The sequence below is a fragment of the Megalobrama amblycephala genome, linkage group LG18, assembly GCF_018812025.1.
Source record: "Megalobrama amblycephala isolate DHTTF-2021 linkage group LG18, ASM1881202v1, whole genome shotgun sequence".
In the NCBI taxonomy this organism is placed as follows: Eukaryota; Metazoa; Chordata; class Actinopteri; order Cypriniformes; family Xenocyprididae; genus Megalobrama; species Megalobrama amblycephala.
The window spans coordinates 24922640-24944291 of NC_063061.1; the positions used below are offsets into that span (position 1 = coordinate 24922640).

General features: G+C 39.5%; 3 protein-coding genes across 5 annotated transcripts in view; 1 reads left to right on the top strand and 2 right to left on the bottom strand.

Moving 5' to 3' along the window:
• b9d2 (B9 domain containing 2) overlaps window positions 1–21652 on the top strand; it is a 42398-nt gene that overhangs the window by 14623 nt on the left and 6123 nt on the right. The window lies entirely within an intron of this gene.
• LOC125252541 (odorant receptor 131-2-like) lies at window positions 1117–20166 on the bottom strand. 3 transcript variants are annotated; one of them, XM_048165925.1, is made up of 2 exons: window positions 20098–20166; window positions 1117–6886 (listed from the first exon to the last, which is right to left on the bottom strand). In XM_048165925.1, exon 2 carries the CDS (start codon window positions 4884–4886, stop codon window positions 3906–3908), a length of 981 nt encoding a protein of 326 aa, XP_048021882.1. In that variant the 5' UTR covers window positions 4887–6886; window positions 20098–20166; the 3' UTR covers window positions 1117–3905. The 3 variants fall into 3 exon arrangements, with proteins under 3 accessions (XP_048021882.1, XP_048021881.1, XP_048021883.1); XM_048165924.1 differs by lacking the exon at window positions 20098–20166 and adding an exon at window positions 9991–10371 and having other exon boundaries at window positions 1117–9367; XM_048165926.1 differs by lacking the exon at window positions 20098–20166 and having other exon boundaries at window positions 1117–4588; window positions 6492–10370.
• LOC125252546 (odorant receptor 131-2-like) lies at window positions 10484–16301 on the bottom strand. The gene has a single exon (XM_048165930.1). It carries the CDS (start codon window positions 13419–13421, stop codon window positions 12465–12467), a length of 957 nt encoding a protein of 318 aa, XP_048021887.1. The 5' UTR covers window positions 13422–16301; the 3' UTR covers window positions 10484–12464.

The following is a 21652-nucleotide window of genomic DNA, read 5'->3' on the forward strand; positions in this document are numbered from 1 at the left end:
ATGCTTAAAATTCAATGCTGGTTGCTATATTTACACTGAACAAAATTTTTCATGGGCTGAACTCAAAGATCTAAGACTTTTTCTCTATGTACACAAAAGGCCTATTTCTCTCAAATATAGTATTTACAAATCTGTCTAAATCTGTGTTAGTGAGCACTTCTCCTTTGCCGAGGTAATCCATCCACCTCTCAGGTGCAAGTTTTGAGGGAGCGTGCAGTTGACATGCTGACTGCAGGAATGTCCACCAGAGCTGTTGCCCGTGAATTGAATGTTCATTTCTCTACCATAAGCCGTCTCCAAAGGTGTTTCAGAGAATTTGGCAGTACATCCAACCGGCCTTACAACCGCAGACCACGTGTAACCACACCAGCCCAGAACCTCCACATCCAGCATCTTGACCTCCAAGATCACCTGAGGCCAGCCACCCAGACAGCTGCTGCAACAATCGGTTTGCATAACCAAAGAATTTCTGCAGAAACAGGGAAGCTCATCTCAGGGAAGCTCATCTGCATGCTCGTCGTCCTCATCGGGGTCTCAACCTGATTGTTCGTCGTCGTAACTGACTTGAGTGGGCAAATGTTCACATTCGATGGCGTCTGGCACTTTGGAGAGGTGTTCTCTTCACAGGTGAATCCCGGTTTTCACTGTACAGGGCAGATAGCAGACAGCGTGTATGGCATCGTGTGGGTGAGCGGTTTGCTGATGTCAACGTTGTGGATCGAGTGGCTCATGGTAGCAGTGGGGTTATGGTATGGGCAGGCATATGTTATGGACAATGAACACAGGTGTATTTTATTGATGGCATTTTGAATGCACAGAGATACCGTGACGAGATCCTGAGGCATAGTGTTGCGCCATTCATCCACAACCATCACCTCATGTTGCAGCATGATAATGCACAGCCCCATGTTGCAAGGATCTGTACACAATTCCTGGAAGCTGAAAACATCCCAGTTCTTGCATGGCCAACATACTCACCGGACATGTCACCCATTGAGCATGTTTGGGATGCTCTGGATCGGCGTATACAACAGTGTTCCAGTTCCTGCCAATATCCAGCAACTTCGCACAGCCATTGAAGAGGAGTGGACCAACATTCCACAGGCCACAATCAACAACCTGATCAACTCTATGCGAAGGAGATGTGTTGCACTGTGTGAGGCAAATGGTGGTCACACCAGATACTGACTGGTTTTCAGAACCCCCCCAAAACTGTAAAACTGCACATTTTAGAGCGGCCTTTTATTGTCTCCAGCCTAAGGCTGCTGACTTCCATTTGAGTATTCAATTGACAATTAAGAAGCACCAAACATTACATAAGAAATTATGCTGACAACAGAATCAGTGTGTTGTGGAGAGTTCATCTCTTGTGGCCCCATTCACAAAGAAGACACTTTTCCATTCCACCGCCCTACTTTTCCATTGTTTTCCATGTAAACACATGCTAGACTTACTTTTTGTAAGGTGAGTGGTGCTAGCCCTTATTTAGTCCTTGTCTAGTCTTTGTTTGCTTGAGTGTGATCACCTGTTCCTCATGTGCTTTGCTCCCTTTATAATGTGCTCCTTTCCCTCATGTTGTTGCTGGTTTGTTGTGTTCTTTGTGTGCCTTGTGTTTTGCCAAGCCTAGTCTTGAATTTATTCCCTTGATAGTTTTTGCTCCAGTCTAGTTTCAGGTTTTTGCTGAATTTTCTTTTTTTCCAAGCTTTATTTTTTGGTTCTCTCTAGTTTTACTTTTGTTTCTCTAGCTTAAGTTCCTATTTTTCTCTCTGGTTTTCTGCAAAGTTGCAGTCTTTTTTTATTTTTATTTTTTATTTTTTTTTTTGGTCTAGTCATTTATTCCTAGAATTTATTTCTTTTGCTTGTCTCTTGTTTACTACTTTAGGTTACTTTTTGAATTTCTATTTCTTTTATTTATTTTCTTTTCTATTGCAGTTATAGATTTTGTTTGCATTTTTTTCTAGTCATAGTTTTTTCAAAATGGATCTTTACAAAGTGTTTGTCATGCAGTATGTCTAATCGTGCAAGTATAGTATTTATTTGGATGTTTACATTTGATTCTGAATGAGTACAAGGCCGCCTTCACCGGTGCATCTCGATCCACCAGTGGTACAATCTGAGTCAGGTTCGATTTAGATTCGATAAAATTAGGCATATTCATAAAAGTAAGACATGAAAACGTTGACCACAGGAGCACTGGTCTAGCACACTAACTCAGAACAAAACTGCAATCTACAATGTCCTTGTAACCACAAATCCCCAGGGTAGCGTGTTGTTGAAGGCACAGCGAGAGAAAGATCAGAGATCTGTCAGAGCCTCACACTTTAATAATAATAATTATATATAATCATTATGTCACAATGTACATATTGAACCCTGTTTTGTGTGTGTGTTTACTTTGTCCTCAGAAGTTTGTACTACATCCCGATTGAGAATGTGATTGCTTTTTAAAAAACATCTTTATAAAAGTGAATCTAATATGAATGAATTTGATATCTAATGAAAATTATTCTGTTCAAAATGTGACCGTTCATTCTGTATATTTCTTCTCTGCCAAGAATCAAGAGCTTATGCTTTCAGAAAAAAGGTACAAAAGCTATCACTGGGATGTTATCCTTTCAAAAGGTACAAATATGTACATTTTAGGTACTTATATGTACTGTTAAGGTACAAATATGTACCTAAATAAGGTACAAAGGTGTACTTTTTGAAAGGGTACTGCCCCAATGACAGCCTTTGTACCTTTTTTTCTGATCTGCATTTCTATATTTAAAATTTTACCACAAAATTTGAATGATGTAAATCAAATAACATCATGTCCTTAGTATTTCCCTTGCAATTATGAGTTTATATCTAAGTCTTGCAAGTTATAATCTCAGAATTGTGAGATAAAAGTCACAATTTATTTTATTTTTTAATTCCATGGTAGAAACATTGCATGTATGTGAGTTAAGTGTAGTTACTTAGACTGTCTATACCCTTCAGGGCTATATATTTTGTAGTCAAGAATGATATACAATAGAAATTTAGAAGATGAGTTCCTGTACATTGTACAACAACAAATTACATCACAGCCATGCATTATATAGAATATCGTAAATTCTTTTCTCATACACATTAAATTCATTGAGGTTAATGCCTTAATACATTTATCAGTATGCATGTGTGTGTAAATGCAGGGTCTTGATGAATTCACAGTCCACCTCTTAAATCACTACAAAGGCATTTAATCAAAATAAATCATAGGGCCAGTTTAAAATTAGAGTAATAGGTTTTGCAGATGCTATTTCCTCCTATACAGCAGAGCAGTCCCGTCAAACAGTATATGGATAAACTATTAAGACACGTGGACAAGAAAAAAACATCAAAACAGTTAAAAGATGAAATCAAAAACTGCATGTATTGTTACAGACAACTGAGCAATAATTAACTCAAGTATTTGTACAAGTAAAAGGAAGAGCTGTAAAAGATTGCACGAACACATCTTGAGTTTTTTTTTATAAACAAATGACAGACATAATGCTAGAAGATGCTTTAACGGTTGCAAATTTATTTGTCTGATCTCATAGAGAGTCTTAAAATCTCATTTCAGCTACTGTGAATTCATTGACAATGTGATAAAAGCAGTTGTATAAAATTAAATGGACAACAAACATTTTACATCCCATATCTGTGGTTACTGCACTGGAAAACATTGTGACAAGTTTAGTTTAGTGTGATTGTTAAAAACATGCTTGAATGATTTTCAACAAGTCAGTAATTTTTGTCTGGTTCATCTCCAATATCTCATCATCAGACACAAACACATATTTTACAATTTTAGATAAATATATTTATGTATCTTAATAATGAAAGGACATTATCAACTTAAGCCTTTTAGATAACATTTAAATAGGTTTTACCATCAGTTATATAGTATCTACTTTTTCTCTCTCTAAATGCATCTCTGTATTACAACTGTTTTGCTTTTTGAGACCAAATGTAAAGTAGTATTTGAATAAAGTGCTAAAGGCCTGGTCTCTTAGACCATATATAAGAGGACTTAGACATTTGGGGAAAATCATAAACACTACAAAGCAAAAATACATTACATGTAATGATGTCATATAGTCAGTATAAACATAAATGACTTCTTGGATAACTCCAACTAAAATGGATGCAGCACAGAGACCCAGCTGTATTAGATGCAACAGAACAGTCTTGTTGGCTTTTTTGGCTGATGCCTTATCACAGGAGGCTGTTTTAGCCACAGCTGCTATAGAAGCATAAGTAAAGATAATAACAAAACACACCAACACAAAAAATATACATGTGAAAGCTATTTCAAGTTTCTTATATATCTGCAGTCTGAAGAGAGTAGTTCTTGAGCAGAACAAATTCATCACTGTGTTTGTAGTATCAATGGCATAGAAGATAATCATCTCAGACAAGCACTGAATCAAACCCATCATCCAAACAGCGCCAATGGCCATGTTAGTTCTTCTGTAATTGGTGATTTCTGCATGTCTGAGAGGGAAGCAGATGGCCACATACCTCTCCAGTGACATCAAAGCCAGATTTAGTAAGGCAACCTGATAGAGGGATTGTGCAGCTGCAAGAAGGAAGATACAGACATTTTTCAAAATAACAATTCTGCTAACAGCACACACAAATAACACCACACTCATAAAAAGATGGAGTGTGTCAAGCCAAAGCATGTGACCAAACAGAATGTAGCGCGATGCCTCCTGAAAAACAGTCTTTTTCCTCAAGGTGAAGATCATGACTCCATTGACATACAGGAAAATAACACATGTCGTCACACACAAGAATGTTTTCACCGGTGCATCTCGATCTACCAGGGACTTAATCTGAGTGAGGTTAGATGTAGAACCATTAAAAGCAGACATATTCAGAAAAATAAAACATGAAGATGTTGACCACAGATGCTGGTATAGCACACTGACTAATACTGCAATCTACAACGTCCTTGTCTTGTGCACAAATCTCCAGGCTTGCGTGATGTTGTTGAAGGCACAGAGTGAAAAAGATCAGAGCTCTGTCAGAGCATCACACTTTAAATATTGTTAAACTCATTATTATTTTACATACGTGTTGAATCCCAGTGGTAGTTTTGTGGGGGAGGAGGTCTGTGTGTGTTTACTTTGTTTACCTTGTTATCTGGTAAAACCTCCCTTTGGGGATTTTTGTGGACACCCTCAATTGGAATTACTATCAGTTTCTGTGTAGACAACATGCTCAAGGTGTTATAATTTTGGTCTTCCACGGCCACTTGTATACATTAAGCTCTCAAATTGCTGCTATTTCAACTTTTAAAGTCTGTGTGTAATCAAAATGGACCATATTTCTATTGTTAGCACACACTACTAAGTGGTGAACAGTTAATCTTTGTAAAGTAATCCACCGAAAAAAAAAAATGAGTCTGTCTTCATAATCTTTAGTCAAAATTTATTTCCCTCTAAAATTGTGCTCCTTCTCTGATGATGTCAGCTTGACGGCTTTGGGCAAAACAACCTTAAAGTCACCATGAAATCAATATTGACAATTCTTGTTTTTTTGTTGTTGTTGTTTTTTTAAAATATGTATTTATTATAAATGTTTTTTCCATGCACATCATTTTTTCTCAATTCATATGGCTTCATAATCTTCAATCAAAATAACTTCCCTTCCCCCTTACAATGACATGTGATATCCTCTCTGATGATATGTTTTTTGTCACTAACATGAGATCACAACAACAAAATCAAGCCCCACCCTACATTTGTTTCTTGTTTGAGAAGCCGCTTCACTCGGATATACACGGTGCGCCCAAAATCACATACTGTCTAAGTGGAATTTGAATTTACTTCATGACTGATAAAAAAGTATGTTCTATATAGTATGAATTAAATTCAGACGTACATCTGCCATGTTGTTACTGTCATGTGATCTACCAGCATCAGTTGCATTGATTTACTAACATTCATAAATCCTCTCCCATGACCTCATGGGATAGTATAGTGTCCATCAAATCTGCACTTCAGTATCACGGCCGAAGTAGTAAGTCATCCGGGTACTTTTCACCTACTGGTTTTGCGAATACTTTGAATTAGGACATACTATTCTGTTGACGTTCTGTTTTTCTCATACTATATTGTAGGGGAGTATTTGATTTTATACATAGTGACAGTGTACATCACAATAGGGAAGAAAAGACTTATCACAACTTCTGTTTCATTCCAACTTTAACCACTCCCCTCAAAACGGCAGTCTCCTGTGAGCTAGAAATGAAGTTGTGCGCAAAAATTCAGTTTTACTTGGAAATATGATAAATACATAAAGTCAGTTGCAACTTCCACTTCACACTGACCTTACTGAGTTTCTATGGAGAAGATAAACACTTTCTTTCTGCCAGGTTTCTGATACATTTAAAAAAAAAAAAAAAAAAGAAAGAAAAAAAAGAAAAATGCCGATGATAAAAAAAGTGTAAAAAACTGTTCCCTTTCGATACTCACTCATACTGCGTATGGGGAAAAGCTCCTTTTTCCTCCTTGCTGAAGCCTTTTTTCAATAGTGCAGTGTAACTGCACGTCTATTGCTTCAAAGAAGAAAACTTTTTGAACCAATGACGCCGCGGCATAGCTGCGCAAGCCTATGGTGAAAAAGCGCACGAACAAGCCCGCCAAAACAGACGGGGCTTAGAGACAGTGGGGTAGAGGGGTTCAGCGCCCGGACTTGGGAGAGTTCACGTCGGCCCAGCGCCCGCGTGCCTCTCCCTCTCCAATGAGAGAGCCGTCCCCCTTCCTCTTCTCACGCCCAGAGCTGCGTCCCTCGGCAGAAGCGCGTGACCTCGTCTCTTTTGGTGGTTCAGAGGACGAGCCGCTTGATGACTCTATGTCTCTCGCGGCATCTGAGAGAAAAAAAAAAAAGAAAGAAAAATGCAGATGATAAAAAAGTGTAAAAAACTGTTCCCTTTCGATACTTTCACTCATACTGCGTATGGGGAAAAGCTCCTTTTTCCTCCTCGCTGAAGCCTTTTTTCAATAGCGCAGTGTAACTGCACGTCTGTTGGTTCAAAGAAGAAAACTTTTTGAACCAATGACGGCGCAGCATAGCTGCGCGAGCCTATGGCGAAAAAGCGCGCGAACGATCCCGCCAAAACAGGCGGGGCTTATGGCTATATAAGCGGGCGTTTCGCCGTAGGATTTCAGTTCTCTCTCCTTCAGCGAAGACTGCGCTTCTCTTTGCTGCATCCCGCTGAATGCCTTCGCCGCTGGAAGAGCTCGCTCCGCCATCGAAAAGGCAGCACAGAGGATCAGCTGAGACCGCCGCCTGCTACAGCGCTGGCAACCTCGCAGACTGCCGCCCTCGAGCACCGCTCTCGAGCAACCAGCTTCAAGCTTCCCGGCCGCTTCTCAGCGAATCTCCTGCCGCCATCTGGCGCTTCTAAAAGCAGCTTATTTCCGCGGTTTTACACGGCGCTGCTAAAAGAGCTTTCCCACGGTCTATACCGGTCTAAAAGAGCCCACACAAGTTGTGGCACCTGCAGACCCCCTCTGCAGAATGATGACGGCCACGGTGAGTGCGTCGGCTGTCTGGGTAAGCCCCATGCACTCGCGGATCGCTTTCTTCTCTGAAAGCGGTCCCGCCCCTCGCGCCCTCCCGTCTTCTTCCTCCCGCGAGCCGTCTAGGAAAAAGACAGCGGGTAGAGGGGTTCAGCCCCAGGACTTGGGAGAGCTCATGTTGGCCTAGCGCCCGCGTGCCTCTCCCTCTCCAATGAGAGAGCCATCCCCCATCCTCTTCTCACTCCCAGAGCTGCGTCCCTCGGCAGAAGCGAGCAACCTCGTCTCTTTTGGCGGTTCAGAGGACGAGCCACTTGATGACTCTATGTCTCTCACAGCATCTGAGACGGAGGAATGGGCCGGTGACTCCGAGGACTCCGCCCACCTGCTGTCACTGGAGCCCATCGACGCGAGGCCAAGGATGGACGCCGAATTATTCCATATCCTCTCCAAAGCTGTCGAGGAGCTCGACCTGGAATGGGCCCCGCCCGAATTGCCGACATGCAGCAGGCTGGACGAATGGTATCTGCCGGGATGCCGCCAGGCCCCTCGCCAGCGCTCTGCCTCCTTCTTTCCTGAGGTCTACGACAAGCTCACGAAGTCGTGGCGCGCCCCAAACTCGGCCCGCTTACGCACTTCCTCGCCTGCGGCTCTCACCTCAGTTGACGGCTCACTTGAAAAGGGCTATGAGCACATGCCGCCACTGGACGAAGCCGTGGCCGCTCACCTCTGTCCTCCCGCGGCTGTGGGCTAGAAAAACAAGAGGGCCCTTCCTTCCAAGCCCTGTAGGACTATCTCCGCCATCGCCGGCCGAGCGTACTCTTCAGCTGGGCAAGCTGCATCGGCGCTCCACACCATGGCTATCCTCCAGGTGTTCCAGGCCAAATTCCTCCGCTCTCTGGACAAGTCTAGTCAGGGTCAATCAGGCCTGTATCTCAGCCCTGATACCTTGGATGAACCCCAGCTGTTCAGTTGTGGAGTTCCCTGCAGGCGGTGACCAGAAGAATGGTGCTCTCAACAGACACCTCCAACCTGGGTTGGGGAGCTGTATGCGAGGGCAGACCGGCCTTCGGCTCGTGGTCTCACGAGCAAAGCCATCTCCATATCAACTGCCTCGAGATGCTGGCAGTGGAACAAGCCCTCCTCTCGTTCCAGATGTTCCTGGAAGAACGCCACGTCTTAGTCCAGTCAGACAGCATGACAGTGGTGTCTTACATAAATCATCAAGGAGGCCTGTCGTCCAGCCACTTATGCGCCCTGGCGAAGCACCTCCTCGAATGGGCAGCACCCAGGCTGCGATCGCTCAGAGCGACGCACATACCTGGAAAGTCGAACCTGGGAGCAGATATGCTATCTCGGAGCAATGTCCCCTCGGACGAGTGGACGCTCCATCCCCAGACGGTTCACAGAATCTGGGCGATCTTTGGGAAGGCAGAGTTCGACCTCTTCGCCTCAGAAGACGACTCTCACTGCCCAACTTATTTCTCAAAGGAGATGGATGCGCTGGCCCACGACTGGCCCAGCCTCCTCCTCTATACTTTCATCAGGCGAGTCAGGGAAGACAAGCACAGAGTCCTCCTGGTGGCCCCACTCTGGAGGAGCCAAGTTTGGTCCTTAGAGCTATTCAGGCTTTCCACGAAAGCCCCCTGGCCAATGGGAAGAAACAGCCTCATTGTGCGTTTCTTGAGAGGTGCTAGGCGGTTAAATCCCCCTCGCCCACTCACTGTTCCCACTTGGGACCTCTCTACGGTCCTCGCAGCCCTCAAGGTCCTCCCTTCGAACCGCTGCGGTCAGCTGACCTCCGGCCCTTGACGCTTAAAACCGCTCTGCTACTGGCACTAGCATCGGTAAAGCACGTTGGCGACCTGCAGGCCCTCTCTGTGAGCCCTGCGTGCCTCGAATTCGGGCCCAACGACTACAAAGTTGTTTTGAAGCCTAGGCATGGCTACGTCCCTAAAGTGCTCTCAACCCCATTCAGAGCACAGGTCATTTCCCTCTCAGCGCTACCTCCTTCCTCGGACAAGCGAGAGGTGGAATTACTCTGCCCCGTCAGGGCATTGAGGACCTACATTGAGCGGTCTGAGCCGTTCTGGCAGTGCAACCGGCTCTTCGTTTGCTTTGGTGGCCGCACCAAAGGGTCTCCGGTCTCAAAGCAACGTCTCTCGCATTGGATTGTCGACGCTATTGCTCTATGTTACTCCTCTATGGGCCTTGACTGCCCCATAAGAGTAAGAGCTCACTCCACTAGAGGTATGGCCTCCTCGTGGGCCTGGTCTAGCAGTGTTTCTCTCAAAGACATCTGTGAGGTGGCCGGCTGGTCCTCGCCATCCACTTTTGTCAGATTTTATAATTTGGACATCCCGACCTTGCATGCTTGGGTCCTCTCGGTGTGACACAACGGCCTATGTCGAGCTCCGTCATCACGCCACTGTCAGGGAGTATCTCCCTTTACCAGTGTAACATAAAGGGTTCGATGGCCCCAAGGTTGCTCAAGATATGCTTAAGTTGTTCCCTGCCGTGGCACAGCGCGATTGTATTCGTTCCCCATACAGTATGATGTATGAGTGAAAGTATCGAAAGGGAACGTACTCGGTTACGAACGTAACCTCGGTTCCCTGAGATACGGGAACAAGTACTGCGTTTGATGCCATGCCACGAGGCTGCGGCTCAGTGTCATCGCTTCAGTCGAATGACCTGAAATCCTACGGCGAAACGCCCGCTTATATAGCCATAATTTTGGTGGGCTCATTCGCGCGCTTTTTCGCCATAGGCTCGCGCAGCTACGCCGTCATTGGTTCCAAAAGTTTTCTTCTTTGAACCAATAGATGTGCAGTTACACTGCGCTATTGAAAAAAGGCTTCAGCAAGGAGGAAAAAGGAGCTCTTCCCCATACACAGTACTCGTTCCCGTATCTCAGGGAACCGAGGTTACGTTCGTAACCGAGTACATTTTGTCCAAGTTATTCTTTACATACAATAAATCATGTGTCACAACCAGTAAGGCTAGACAAAGACAACACCAAACAAAGACCAAACTGAGGTTATAAATACACCAGATAATGAGAACTGAACAAGAAACAGGTGGTGAACATAATCAGTAACCAAGGGAACAAAAAACATGATAACCAAGGAAACAGGAACAAAACAGGAAAAAGGAAACTGGGAAAAACGTAATGAAATAAATAAACTTCAAACTAAGAGTTTTTAAATATAAATAACCAAAACTGTGACAACTCTCACACGATTACGTTCACAAAACACCAGGCATGTGAAAACACAAGATAACGTGACACCGTTTATTGGGTTTCATCTGCGTGCTCTGAGGTGCAAGTAATTTATTATATACAAAAATTATTATATGCAGTGGCTTCTACTGCAGCAACTTTCATTTTTCTTAGTGATATTTAGCACCAGTTTATCCGGAAATTACCATTTTGTTCTCTTCGACTCACTGGACGGAAACAGTGCTTTATTAGCAAATGTTTTATGTGATATTCCAAATTTGCGCACAAGTTAAATTCGCAATTTTGGATGGAAACATAGCTAATGACGCTCAGGATCTGCACCAAATCCTCCAACATCATTCTATAAGTCATCTCTCCTTACTATCTTCATGTGATAAGTGAAACCTGATGTAATGTAATGCAGCCAACCACTGCAGCAAGCCTAACCATGTCTCCGAAATGGCTTCTGGAACAAAATAGGAAAAAAAATAGGATGTGATTTTGGCAATCAGGAATTGATTGGATTGTTGTTGTTTGCTAACTGCTGTAAGTGTTTCATGTGAGTGACAGGTTGCTGGGAGGGAGAGATTATTGCCTCCTTCATTTCAATGCACACGTCATCAGAGAAGAAATATTGTGGGGTGGGGGTGGGGGGGGGGACGTTAATGTTTTTTAATTCAGATTACAAAGGCACATGAATTTAAAACAGAAATAAGATATAATCATTTATAATAATTACTGCTACATGATGTCAAAGGGATTGTCATTTGTGATTTCATGGTGACTTTAAGGAGCACCGTCAGCACTGAAGTTGACTTGACCAGTGCAATCTTTTGAACCAGCTATGGCTGCTTTTGTGCTTTACTGGCTCAAGAAAAAAAGTCAAGTAGTGACACACAGGTTGATGACCACTGAGTTTTGCACAGAAAGTGCTTTGACATGGCTTTGAATGTATTTTTGAATGTAAAAAAAAGAACTCTCTTGCTCTCCAGATCATGCACACATACACAAGCACCAGTTTATATTTCTTTTTTATGATCAAATGATATATAATATGTTGTATATGTTATATAAAATTGCTGCACAAAGTGCACATTTGTTTAACTTTACAGGATTCCAGCAAAACCTAGTTTGTAAAGCTAATGTAAAATGATTGACAGTGTAACATTTGTCAGTATATATGGATAAAAAATTCAAAATCTATCGGTGAAAAGTGATTCACTCCTATGCAGCAATCTGAATTGCATATAAAATTCATTCCTATCTACATAATCATGTTAGCAACAAAGAAATGTTTTATTTAGTAGTCAGTAGTAATTGACACTATTTTAATTTTCTCATTGTTATATTTTCAAAAGGCAGTTACTTCTAGCACATTTTGATGTCACTTATGTTCCATAACTCAGTAGTAACTGTATGATATATGTCTGGAAAGAGTGCAAAACATGGACAAATAAAACAACCCCTACAAAACACCTTCTCATATTTGTGGTTACTGCACTGCCAAATTGTGATAAAGGTTTAATGTTTGTTAAATACAAGGTTGTATGATTTGCCAAAGGTCAGTTATTTTTGTGTGGTTGATCTCCAATATCTCATTATAAATATTCTTTTGTATCTTAATAACATGTTATTATCTATTAAAGCATTTCAGATAATATTTCAACAGGTTTTACCATGACTTTTATAGTATCTAGTATTTTTCAGCCACCTGATAAATGTATCTTTGTATTACAACAGTTTTTTCTTTTGAGACCAAATGTGAAGTAGTATTTGAATAAAGAGCTGAAGGCCTGGTCTCTCATGCCATATATAAGAGGACTTAGACATCTTGGAAAAATCATAAACACTACAAAGCAAAAATACATCACATTCATTGAAGTCATATAGTCAGTATAAACATAAATGACATCTTGGATAACTCCAACTAAAATGGATGCAGCACAGAGACCCAGCTGTATTAGATGCAACAGAACAGTCTTGTTGGCTTTTTTGGCTGACATTTTATCACAGGAGGCTGTTTTAGCCACAGTTGCTATAGAAGCATAAGAAAAGATAATAACAAAACACACTGAGACAAAAAATATACATGTAAAAGCTATTTCAATTTTCTTATAGACCTGTAGCCTGAAGAGAGTAGTTCTTGAGCAGAACAAATGCATTGCTATGTTTGTATCACTGGAATAAAACATAATAATCTCAGACAGGGATTGAATCCAGCTTAACATCCAAACAACACCAATGGCCATGTTAGTTCTTCCGTAGGTGGTGATTTCTGCATGTCTGAGAGGGATGCAGATGGCCACATACCTCTCCAGTGACATCAAAGCCAGATTTAATGTAGAGACCTGATAGATAGCTGTTGCAGCAACAAGAAGAATAAGGCAGACAATTTTCATAACAAAAAGCCTACAAACAGCCAACACAAACAACAGTACACTCATAACAAGATTGAGCGTATCGACCCAAAGCATGTGACCAAACAAAATGTAGCGAGATGCCTCCTGAAAAACAGCCTTTTTCCTCAAAGTGAAGATCATGACTCCATTGACATACAGGAAAATAACACATGAGGACACAGACAAAAATGTTTTCAAATCTCGATCCACTGGTGATGTAGTCTGAGTGATGTTAGATTTCGAATCATTAAAATTAGACATATTCAATAAAAAAGACAAAAAATGCTGTTATAAAACACTGAATAATACTGCGATCTATAAAGTCTTTGTATCTGCAGATCTCCAGACTTGTGTCAACTCTGTTGTTGAAGGTACAGAGAATGAGAGTCAGAGAGCATCACTTTTTAAATATCGATGTAAAGCATCTGTCATGAACTACGTATGGAATCCCAGTGGCTGGTTTGTGTGTGTCAAAATGACTGTGGAAAAAAAAAAATACAGTAACCCTTGGTGTGTATTTCACCAATAAGTGCCTGACTAACAGCATCAAGTATCCTATAGCAAATCCTATTGGTTTATGTTTCCTTGTGCATTTGTGTGGAAATATGTCTTGAATTCATGAAGTTATAAGACAGTCTGTGCATTTACCTCAGACTCTGTACTACCAGTTAGGCAAAACATTTCTCTGATCTCAAAGTTGGGAAAAGCTAATTGTGTGAAAAGATGGTCAGTTAATGAAATTAATATATTTAATATCTCCTTCAATTTGTGTATTAATAGAGTTTAAAGAGTTTTTAATGGAGTGTTAGTCAACTATGGTCGCTAGTTCCATTGTTATCAGCATAGTTTAACAAGTCGTGTTTCCTGAGACTATAGATCCAACAAACATTCGCAACAGCATCGCAAAGTTGTGTGGTTGGAATGACAGGCATTAATTCTGTCATGATCCCGGCCTGTGTTCCACTGGTCTTGTGTGGACTTATGTTATTTCCTGTTCTGCGCCATGTTTTGTAGTCCTTTCTAGTTTTTTGTGTTGATTAGTTCAGTGATTATTCCCAGGTATGTCTTGTTTGCTTTTGTGTATTTAAACCTTCTTGTGTTCTTTGCCGAGTCTTGTTCCTACATGGATGTTATGTTTGGTGCACACATTCTGTTCCTGGTTCTCTGGTCTTTGTGTTTGATTTGTTTTTGTTAATTTTTTCAATAAAACTAGAAGTGAAGTAAAGTGATGTGACCATAAAATGTAAAAGATGGACGACGCACCTTCACTTTTTTCCATTGTAGTAAATGAAACCACCAGTGTGCCAATATAGCTGACATCTTGAGTCTCAAGTCTGCGCATAGTGAACTTGGACCCCGAGTGCAGTAGTGAGCACGAAGTGGAGCCGTGATCAAGGTCCCGCCCACACTACCGCAAAATCAATTAATACTGCAGAACAACATTATTATGTTTGTGTGAAATAAACAGTTCTGGAAATGTAGAAATTAAAGTTAAAGCTCCAATCTCCTCCCAAAGATCCAGAAAAAAAGTCTGTTGGCGCTTCAATGATGGTAGCCCATACTCGGAATTTGTCCTCTGCATTTAACCCATCCAAGTTAGTGCACACACATTAGGAGTAGTGAGTAGTAAACACACACATTGCAAACCATTGGCACACCCAATGCTGTGGGCAGACATTTTGCTGTGGCGCCCGGGGAGAGATTGGGGGTTAGGTGCCTTGCTCAAGGGAACCTCAGTCATTTCCTGCTATGCTATTATTCTAAAAAAGATATGTAAAGGTAATTGCAGCTTTTTATCTCACAATTCTGACTTCTTTCTCAAAATTATGAACTTATAGGCTAGCTCACAATTCACAATTATAAGAAATTATGGAAATGTGAGCTGACATTTTGGCTTTATAACTTGCAATTGTGAGAAAAAAAGTCAGATTTGTGAGATAAAAATTCACAATTATCTTTTACATTTTTTTATTCTGTGGTGGAAACAAGCTTCCTTACTAAACTCTGTCAACACAACTCACTCCGTATCTTAATCCAGAGAAAGCACAAAGAAAGCAATGCAGTGTATGTAAACGCATATAACACATACAACTGTCACAGACACGTCAGGTTCCACCTCACTCCCTTACCCACGCACTCAATCACCGGAATACTGATCACCGCCACCTGAAGCTCATCATCACAGTCATCAACCACGCTATTTAAACCCCACACACACACATTGTCCGGTCTCGTTCGTTGTACAACCTGTTGTATGCTTACCTCAAGGACTCCCAAAGTGATACTTACCTGTCTTCATCATCTCCTTCGTCTCCATCGTCTCCTGTTCTCCTCGTGTTCTTACCTGCCTGTGTGTGTGAGTGTTCAGTCTGCCAGCTCCAGCGTCTCCTTCCACCATCACCTGCAGCGCAAAGAAAAGGACAGTATTACCTCTCATTCATCTTCAAGATCATCATAACCACCACTTCACTTACCTGTTGCTCTGCTGATTATACCAATAAACATCCAAACTGCTTTTATCTCTGCTTCCGGTGTCTCTGTTGTAACAACAACCTTCCAATATGTCTATAGAAATGTGTTTTGCATTTGATGTAAGTAGATTAAAACAATGGGCAGTAACATACCTACTGTTTCTGACTTGTTCATTTGTATAATGGCAGTAAAAATAACCACACTTCTTAGTGAATAATCAGAATAGTGAAAATTGCATGTAAACAGGAGTGAAGAGGTTTGCTCGTTTCATGTAACATCTTACTGCAATTATAGGTGCTAAAGAGGATGTTTTGTTTTATAAATTTTTGCAATATTACTTGAAACTGTCTTTACTAACTAATAAAAGACTATTTATTAGGTGCACTGAAAGGAATAATATTAATATACATCATCTGTGCACGAGGTAGGGCCTTAAAAACATCAGCAAATTGTTTACGCGATCGTCGCGTAAACGATTGGCCCTCTGGCTTGTCAATCACTGCCATGACGTTCCTTGTGCGAGACGTGCGAGACCATAGTGCGAGATGTGTGCAGCTGCGCGCTCCAGTAACTTTCCACACTCTACAGGCGCCGCATGCAATGTTTTTGTCAGGAGACAGGAGTAACAACTGCAGATTATGAGTTCGACATAATGAATCTACTAACACGACACAGCGAATGCCGGTGGTAAAAACTTGTGTTCCAATACTTGTGCACGAGTTTTGGGAGGCGTTCCCTCGAAATGAGCTGTGAAGGAGGGGGCTTGTTCTTACGCATGCGCTCATTTCAAAAACTCACTAACAGTCTTTAGTTTCTCAGTCGACAAAAAGATCCTCTTTAGAACCTTTAAGTCCTTAGTCTGATTATTGGAAATAATCGCATTATTGGTGCACATGTAAACGTAGTCATTCATAAACACAGCTTCATTCTTTATAAATCTCTCCAACAGTGTGTAATGTTAGCTTTAGCCACGGAGCACAATCAAACTCATTCAGAATCAAATGTAAACATCCAATTAAATACTCTACTTACGTGATTAGACATGCTGCATGACGAACACTTTGTAAAGATCCATTTTGAGGGTTATATTAGCTGTGTGAACTTTTATGCTGGTTAAGGCAAGTGCGAGCTCCGGGGGAGGGGAACACGAGATTTAAAGGGGCCGCGCAGCCTGAATCGGTGCATATTTAATGATGCCCCCAAAATAGGCAATTATAAAATGAATTTTAAAAAAAATCTATGGGGTATTTTGAGCTGAAACTTCACAGACACATTCAGGGGACACCTTAGACTTATATTACATCTTTTAAAAAGACGTTCTACGTCACCTTTAAAAGTGTTCAATCCTTATAGAACTAAGCTATAAATAACCCCAGAGGACCAAAGTAGCCAACTGTTAATATTACGTAAAATTGTTGCAGTGCAAGTTGTGTTGCTTGGCTGAATGTTTTGTGCATTTTTTTTTTTTATATTTATAGCGTATATACAGGTAAAAGATAATATACAGGTAAAAAAAATATATAGTTTTTTTGGTACTTCTTTACTTTCATGAAGGGCCTAAAACTAACTTTTTGCCACACCTGCCAATGGCTGGTGACTTAAGAAAATGTATTGGACAAAACTATTTTTTTTACCGGCCATGAAACAAAAACAGGCAGTTATGGCACCAATATTTTAGATATAGACTATAAGTGAAAATTCACAATCCTCTATTCCAATTTCGATACCACAGCTAAAACTACTAGCTTAATTAATGTAATTTTAATAGCCTATACATTTTTAAAGACAAGTAAACAGATCCAGTTCTGGCTGCATCTATAATTCAGATTTTTAATCCCCGTATCCGCTTACATATATTTATATATAATCAATTTTTAATCTCTATAATAAAAATGTATAATTCAGATTTTGATCTCCATATCCATTTACATATATTATATATATCTTCCAAGGGGTTTTTTCCCTCCTAGGACTTTTTTTCCCAGTGTTAGCACGCTGGGTTTTTCTCCTAGGGGTTTTTTTCCACCCCTGGGAGTCAGCCGACATTGGCTTAATGTAGCACCATCTTGTATATGTTACATATTACCATGCTTGTTTGTACAGCTTATTTTTAACCACTTCCCTTTTTTCTGTGCTTCTAATATGTAAAGCTGCTTTGAAACAATTACCAATTGTAAAAGCGCTATATAAATAAATTTGACTTGACTTGACTAAACAGTCAGTAATAAAATAAGATCAAATAATCAAATTACAAACAATAGCACAAATAAATACAGTGCAACAAAGATAGAAATGAAATAAACAGTGCTTTTCATTCATATCTAACAGTAGTTTTGGATGTTTCCCACATAGCTTGTGAGTATGAATTCCATTTTGCGTGTTCTAGCACTTGAATATTTGCAGTGGAAAGGCTTAAATTTTCGTGATGATGCAGCACTGACTGTCAACTGTACAGAACATTGTTCACGTTCATGCTCTCACAACATTGCATTGTTAGAATTCATAAAAATATTACCGGCTATCTTGTGACTGACACAGTTTCATGTGCTCACCAAAATACATTTTTACTCGCTTTTGCCGCTTGGCGAGAGTTAATTTTACTTTCATTTGAAAAAAAAATCTAATTAATATCCTACTATTAAAGTTAGTAGTTGTAGTAGTAGAAGCAAAGTGTGAATTCCCATCTGCTGTGTAAAAGAGAAAAAAAAAAAAAATCTATTATTTTAATTATATTATGTGCATTAAAATAGGATATGCACTTACTGTGTTTATCTGAACTCTTATAACCACATCATTTCAATCTTGAGGGTTACATCAGAATCTACATCAGAACACAGTCCCTTGTGTTTCCATTATTAATCACATTAAATATTTAGTATTTGTCTCTGTGTTTGTACAAAGTGGTCTCTGAGGGTATGAAATGTGGTGTTGATGTCTACCTGAGGTGGTTGCTTTGGGCCACAGGGAGAAGAAAACCTTATGTTTGGCACATGCTGTCCTCTAGATGTGTGCCCTTGTTATTGAGTGTGTCGTGTAAACATTAAAGTATGAAATAAACATGAAATCTTCAGGGGACATTCTAAAAAGTTGACGTGCAGTGACAGAAACATGAAACATACCCGTGAGGAGCTAATTGCAAATTTTCCAAAAACATAATTATAATCTATCACAGTTAAAAGACTTAAATCGTCCCCTCTTCTTCTTCACTATAAAAAAAAACTATAATATTATAAAATAAACAATGAACATGCCATGAATATAGCTACATGGTTTGGGTTACTGCTTAAGCATACAGAAGGAAAACATGTTTATTTTAATTTAGACAAATACACAGTTATGATGTTGCAAATCATGCTCATAAAAACAAGAATAAAACTTCAGTGGAACTGTCATATAGGCCATATATATTATTACATTTTATGTATCCTAATATTTTCACACATTTTCACACAGTTCATAAAATGGTTTATGTTTTCAGAAATTGTTACAATGTTACCTTTTTTTTTTTTTTTTTTTTTGATTATCATAACATTCGAAAAGTACAAGCAATTTGAAAAGCAGCAGAAGCAACCGATGAAGGCATCTGTTTTAATGTGACTTCCATATAGCAACAAAATAACAAACAAAACAAACAGATGAATAGGCTAAATAAATAAATACAGTACCGGACAAAAGTTTGGACACATTACTATTTGTAATGTTTTTGAAAGAAGTCACTTATGCTCATCAAGCCTGCATTTATTTTTCTTCATTCATGGTATATATATATATATATATATATATATATATATATATATATGTATATATATATATATACACACACTGCCAGTCTCCATCAATACTCTGAATCACAATATACATGTGACACATCAATACAAACATCACCAACAAGAGCGAGATCACTCAAATATTTCTTATGCAGATCCACATACTAAGAACAATCATACAAAAATGATTCTTCTATCACAGAGGTTTTCAAACTTAACTAACAATAGTTACAGATTCTCTCTGTCACTGGTGTACCTGAGCATCTGAACAGGAACAACGATTGTACCAGCAGTATGTTATAGATGCATTGTAGCTTTCTTGTACCATCCAGCACTTGCATTGAGAATATATATTCAACTTATTATTTTAGAGCTGATGTGCACCATGCATTATGTGCTTTTTCTCTCAATCGCTGATTCAGAATAGATGTGAATGTTCTTAAATCACCTACAATTTGAGCCTCCCAGACACATGAAAAACCAAAAAAATACAACAGAACTCTAATACAGGAAACCCATGTTTTTCTACCTACATCATCTAACTGAAAAGGCATGTTTTCAATACACTCCACTGGCTCAAAGCCCCCTATCTTGGATCCATAATGGTCCATAATGGTGCAACCATGTGGTCGAACAAATAGCTTAGGTTACAGCTAATTTTATGCTTATGAACAAACCAGAAAGCCTTGCTTTCTTACCTTGGCTTGCTAAATGTTGTCAGGCTTACCTCCATGGCAGTTTTGGTGTAAACCACGTACCCAGATATACAGTACAGTCCAAAAGTTTGGAACCACTAAGATTTTTAATGTTTTTAAAAGAAGTTTCGTCTGCTCACCAAGGCTACATTTATTTAATTAAAAATACAGTAAAAAACAGTAATATTGTGAAATATTATTACAATTTAAAATAACTGTGTACTATTTAAATATATTTGACAAAGTAATTTATTCCTGTGATGCAAAGCTGAATTTTCAGCATCGTTACTCCAGTCTTCAGTGTCACATGATCCTTCAGAAATCATTCTAATATGCTGATCTGCTGCTCAATAAACATTTATGATTATTTTCAATGTTGAAAACAGTTGTGTACTTTTTTTTTCAGGATTCCTTGATGAATAGAAAGTTCAAAAGAACAGCATTTATCTGAAATACAAAGCTTCTGTAGCATTATACACTACCGTTCAAAAGTTTGGGGTCAGTAAGAATTTTTATTTTTATTTTTTTGAAAAGAAATTAAAGAAATTAATACTTTTATTCAGCAAGGATGCATTAAATCAATCAAAAGTGGCAGTAAAGACATTTATAATGTTACAAAAGATTAGATTTCAGATAAACACTGTTCTTTTGAACTTTCTATTCATCAAATAATCCTGAAAAAAAATATTATACACAAATATTTTGTACAATTGTACACATTAAATGTTTCTTGGGCAGCAGATCAGCATATTAGAATGATTTCTGAAGGATCATGTGACACTGAAGACTGGAGTAATGATGCTGAAAATTCAGCTTTGCATCACAGGAATAAATTACTTTGTGAAATATATTCAAATAGAAAACAGTTATTTTAAATTGTAATAATATTTCACAATATTACTGTTTTTTACTGTATTTTTAATTAAATAAATGTAGCCTTGGTGAGCAGACGAAACTTCTTTTAAAAACATTAAAAATCTTAGTGGTTCCAAACTTTTGGACTGTACTGTAACAATTAACCACATCAATCTGCTCACCCTCAAAATACCATTTTTTATTCTTATTTAAAGGGTTAGTTCACCCAAAAATGAAAACTCTGTCATTTATTACTCTGTCGTTCTACAACCATAAGACCTTCGCTAATCTTCGGAACACAAATTAAGATATAGTGAGGCCTCCATAGCCAGCAATGACATTTCCTCTCTCAAGATCCATTAATGTACTAAAAACATATTTAAATCAGTTCATGTGAATACAGTGGTTCAATATTAATATTATAAAGCAACGAAGAATATTTTTGGTGCGGCAAAAAAACAAAATAACGACTTATATAGTGATGGCCAATTTCAAAACACTGCTTCAGGAAGCATCGGGGGATAATGAATCAGCGGTTTTGAGCGCCAAAGTCACGTGATTTCAGCAGTTTGGCGGTTTGACACGCGATCCGAATCATGATTCACAAAAGATTCATAATGCTCAACTCATGAAGCAGTGTTTTGAAATCTGTTTAAATATGTACATTAATGGATCTTGAGAGAGGAAGTGTCATTGCTGGCTA